The following is a 4,716-nucleotide window of genomic DNA, read 5'->3' on the forward strand; positions in this document are numbered from 1 at the left end:
AATAAAAACATATTCAGTTCTTCTATATTCTTCAAAGTCAAAAAACTGGACAGATACAAGTAACAGAATCAAATTCCAAAACAATGATCATGTGTCAAATCAATGCATGGGTAGCAACCCCCATCAATCACTAGATCAATCTCAATAGAAATCATCCACGTTCAGACATACAAAGTGAGACGATCACGAATTCAGCATCAGAACTCAAGTTGACAGACAATATTCGAGACTGAGAGCATCGAATCAGAAACAGAATACAGAAGATAGAATTATATAGGACATAAATTGCACAAAAGAAGTAAAAGATACATAAAACAATGTGGAGCTTATTTTCTCCTTTGTGACAATGCCATGAAAATCAAAGATCAAGAAACTGATATAAAATAAATAAAACTCTGTAACCTTAGGAAAGCTAAAAAAAAGAAAAATGGTATTGGTGAAAAATCTACCCCATGTATTGGTACTCGAAATTATTAAAATTCCTGTCTCTGTGCTACATGACAATAAACTGTTGAAGTTTTTATCTCGAAGTTACTAGAAACGGGGAAGAAGCCCAGAATTCAATGAGAAGAAGAAAATATTCATCATATGAAAGTAAAAGGGAGGAAGCCCCAAAACCTCCTAAAACATTCAATTTGAATCTTTGGTTGTAAAATCAGAAATTAATTCCTCCCTGTATTCTCCCCTGGCCAAATGGAAAAAAGAAAAAAAAGAAAAAAAAAAAACATCAAGATAATTACCCCATTAGCACGAATTCCTCCGGCTCATGGACAAACCAACCCTTGCAACATCTATTGTTTTGGAGAGCACCATTTTTGGATGAATAAATCAATGGCACCAACACCCTATTGTTTTGAATTTCCCTCAGCAACCCATGACCGCACAATTATACACAAAACTGCCCGATTGCTTAGTACCAAGCAACTCCCAATTAGCAGCGCCCTCACTAGGCACCCAAGAATTAACCTCGATGATCCCTTCTCCATGTGCCCTTGGTCCACCAATAACAATTAGCCGACCACCACATGCCTTGAAAGCAAGCCCCCAACCATTCATTGAGCCAGCTCTTTCAGGCAGTCTCTTTACTGTTGCCCACTCCCTAGTTTGTTTATTGTATCGCTTAACCTCCATGCCAGCATAATCAGCAGCATACAATTCATTATTTACAACGGCTACCAGTGGAGGAGCCTCAGCTGCAGCAGGCATACCGTTCTCAGGGGCATCCCCACGGTTTCCAGGGGACATGTCAGGAATCTCCGTCCAAGTTCTAGTGGTAAGATCATACTCCTCACCACAAGTTAGAACCCTAGCATCATTGCCCCCAATACCACCAATGACGTAGAACTTTCCGTCCATGAATATACCCGAGCACATCTTCCTAGGTTTAATCATGCTCGGAAGGGTCTCAAACGTCTGAGTCTCCGAATTGTAGAGCTCTGCAGAACTAAGAATGTTGCCCTGAGAATCACAACCACCAGCTAATATAGCAATCGCACCAAGACTAGCTGACCCGAATAAACATCTGGGATAGTTCATGCTCATCCCAGACGACCACGAGTTTGTTAGTATGCTGTACTTATAAATCACATGGGTCATCAGGTCTTTCCCAAAGACAAGAAGCTCAGTCCCAACAGCTAAGGACTCCTTATCCGAACACATAAAACATTGGTTCGAATTCATCCTGGGCAATTGCATCCAGCGGCAACTAGCTGGATCAAAAGCCACCCATTCAAGGAGGCGACAAGAGAAGTAAACCCAATGCTCAATCACATTATGCTGCCACCTCAACTTATAAATCTCACCACTCTTAACCAGAGAGCGAAAGCTCCGGTTCAAAGAGGCAATTGAACCATATTCAGCCCTAGAGCATCGAAGAAGACAATTAATCGTCATGTCACGGCCAATAGAATTAATCAAGCAATCCATATCAGAACGATCACCACCTTGGCGTTGGTTATCAGAATGACCAACAACCGGAGATCGAGACAACGAAAGCCTATCGAATTGAGCTCTCGAGAGTCCCTCCTCGGTGTCACAAACCTTAGTGGTCTTCCTCAACCCACCCTCACCTTCACGATCACTCTCTAAACGACGTTTGCCACTCGAGATTTCGACTTCGACTCCGACTCTACAATTCATGTAACCCCACTTCCCTTCTTGCTCACAAGAGCTCGGTAACACCCTCGAAACCAAGCAAGATCTCCCCTCCAACATTTCTATAACCTAATTCAAGCCCCAATGAGGGCAACAAGTCAATATAATTATAACAACCCAATCAAAACCCAATTCAAATTCCAATCCAACCCAATCAAATTCAAATCCAAACTTCTTCAAATTCCTCAATTTCTCTCTCCTTAAAATCAAATCACAACCCCCAATTAAACGCACCTATTCAATCAAATACAGATTCAAATCAAAATCAAAGAAATAAAACCAAGGACAAATTTAATTTTTTTTTTCAAATTTAATCAAATTAAGAAACCATAAACATAACAGCCCACAAAAATTAAATAAATAATAAAAAGATAAAATTAGAAAGCATACCGATCCGAATCCAATTAACAACGATCCAGAAAGCGCGGAATAATTAAACCAAATGTACTCTTATTAATTTGCTCCTCAAAAATTCTTCCTTTCTTCTCAATTGAATAATCCTGCAACCAAAATCAAAAATTGTTTCTTTCAGTCTAGAACTTGCTTCTTTTTCTCTCCATTTTAATGGGATTAATCAATTAAAAACAAACCCAGAAAGCCAATGAAAAAAAAAATCAATAAGAAATTAAAATGACTAAATCAGCAATAAAATAATACAAATAGATCTCTCAAATTCAGATCAGAAAAAAATAAAATCCATTTGAAGAACAACAATTGGGTTAGATCTGCACACTTTAAGAAAAAAATAATGAAAAAAGAGATTAGAGGGAAAGAGACAGGACTTACGAATTGGATAAAGAGAGAAAGAAACAGAGGAAGAAGGGTTATTTGATTGGGCAAAATAACAAGAACCCAACAAAAAATTAAATTGGAGCAAATTCAAAATCCAAAAAAAAAAATATTAAAAACACCCACTTCTCCCTCTTTCTCAGAATTTGATTGGGTTGAATCAAAACCCAAAAAAAGAAAAAAAAAATCTGAACTTTCTCTCTCTAAATTTCTGTGTATACAAACTTTTGATTTTTTGAGGTTGGGCTATCTATCTATATCTATCTATCTATCTATCAGTTTAGTTGCAGTTTTAAGAGTACTTTGGGTTGGGTAGTTTTTCTGCTGCAACTGCTGTAAATGAAGAGAAGTTTCAGTGAATCAAGAAAACAGAGGAAGAAAGAAAAGGGGGGAGAAGAGAGAGAAAGAGAAGAGAGAGATAGAGAGAGAGAGAGTTGGTTAATTTAAGTCGTCCTTTGGATTCTCTCTTCTGCAAAAAAAATGGAAATCATCTCTCTTTCTTTCGTTGTTTCTCTTCCTTCGGCTTTGAGTTTTTTTTGGGGCTCTGTTTGGAAGCACATATCCTTTTAGCATATGGGGTCCCCTTTCTCTCCCCTTTGCCCTTTTATCCCCTCTCTCACTCTTGGGGTCTCTTCTTCTTCAACTTCTTTTTTTACTTTTGGAAAAAATTTCATTAATTTTTTGGATTTGGGAGAATTAGTTAGTCTTATTATGGTAAATTAGGGATTAATAATTTAGGTAACCTTAGTTGGTTTCTACTAATGTTTTGATTTGATAATCAACTAACTTTCGTTTAATAGTAAGACGGCGCAATTGTCTTCTGTTGTTGTTGTCGCTGTAAACTCTGTATCTGCTCGTTGTTGGAACTGAGTGAGTTTAATAATCTTGCTCTATCTCTTTCGTTTAATAGGAAACTAGTCTACTGTTGTTGTAGTAGTCACTGTGTCAGCAAGGAACTGTGTGAGTTTACTATTCTTACTCTCTTTTAAAGACGGCGTGGTTGTCTTCTGTTGCTGCCGCCGCAACCACTGTGTTTGCTCGCTGTTGAAAGTGAGTGATTTTACTATTCTTTCTCTTTTTTCGTTTAATAGGAAACTGGCACAGTTTTCTTCTAATGTTGGTGTAGATAGTCTATGTGTCTGTTGGAAACTTGGAACTGTGTCAGTTTACTATTCTTGCTCTCTTTCAGAGACTTCATGTCAATGTGTTCTTACAGTATCGTTGTTAGTTGCAGTGATTTGGCATAGTATGGAACCACTTTGTTGATATAACGGTATTTAGATTCTCCTATCTTATAGGCGAATGGACCTTATTATCTTACTTTAATTGCTTTCTCCCGAAGCTTTTTGTGGGTAAGTTATAAAATTGTCATTGGCTGCAGAAGATTTCAGTTAGTTATTATTGAGATATTGTGGTTATGTAACGGCATTCAGATTCTCCAATGTTATAGGAGCAATAAACCTCATTATCTGGTAAAGGAGGTAACGGTATGAACAGTTTTTATGCATTTATGTTTAGATTTTAACGATTTTCTACTTTAGATAACTAACATTGCGACATTGCTACTCGCCGCCAAATGTATGTGGGTCATTTCTTTTTCTGTTATTACCTGGAATTTTTATAAAACTAGAATTGAGATGCTGTTAATATTACTACAAGAACTTTACAGACTGTTATAATCTATAATTTATTACGCAACAACTACATTACCTTTCTTTATATACATATTTATTCGAGACTGGTTAATTTTTTATTCGAGACAATGTGGATTGA

At 37.2% G+C, this 4,716-nt stretch overlaps 1 protein-coding gene across 1 annotated transcript; it reads right to left on the minus strand.

The window, feature by feature from the left end:
- Nucleotides 1–259: 259 nt before the first annotated feature.
- LOC145639616 (F-box/kelch-repeat protein SKIP11-like) lies at nucleotides 260–3,511 on the minus strand. The gene is made up of 3 exons (XM_081690902.1): nucleotides 2,941–3,511; nucleotides 2,545–2,654; nucleotides 260–2,388 (listed from the first exon to the last, which is right to left on the minus strand). Exon 3 carries the CDS (start codon nucleotides 2,212–2,214, stop codon nucleotides 865–867), a length of 1,350 nt encoding a protein of 449 aa, XP_081547028.1. The 5' UTR covers nucleotides 2,215–2,388; nucleotides 2,545–2,654; nucleotides 2,941–3,511; the 3' UTR covers nucleotides 260–864.
- Between the last annotated feature and the right edge of the window lie 1,205 nt (nucleotides 3,512–4,716).

Source organism: Chenopodium album, chromosome 1 (assembly GCF_948465745.1).
Source record: "Chenopodium album chromosome 1, dcCheAlbu1.1, whole genome shotgun sequence".
NCBI classification, from domain to species: Eukaryota; Viridiplantae; Streptophyta; class Magnoliopsida; order Caryophyllales; family Amaranthaceae; genus Chenopodium; species Chenopodium album.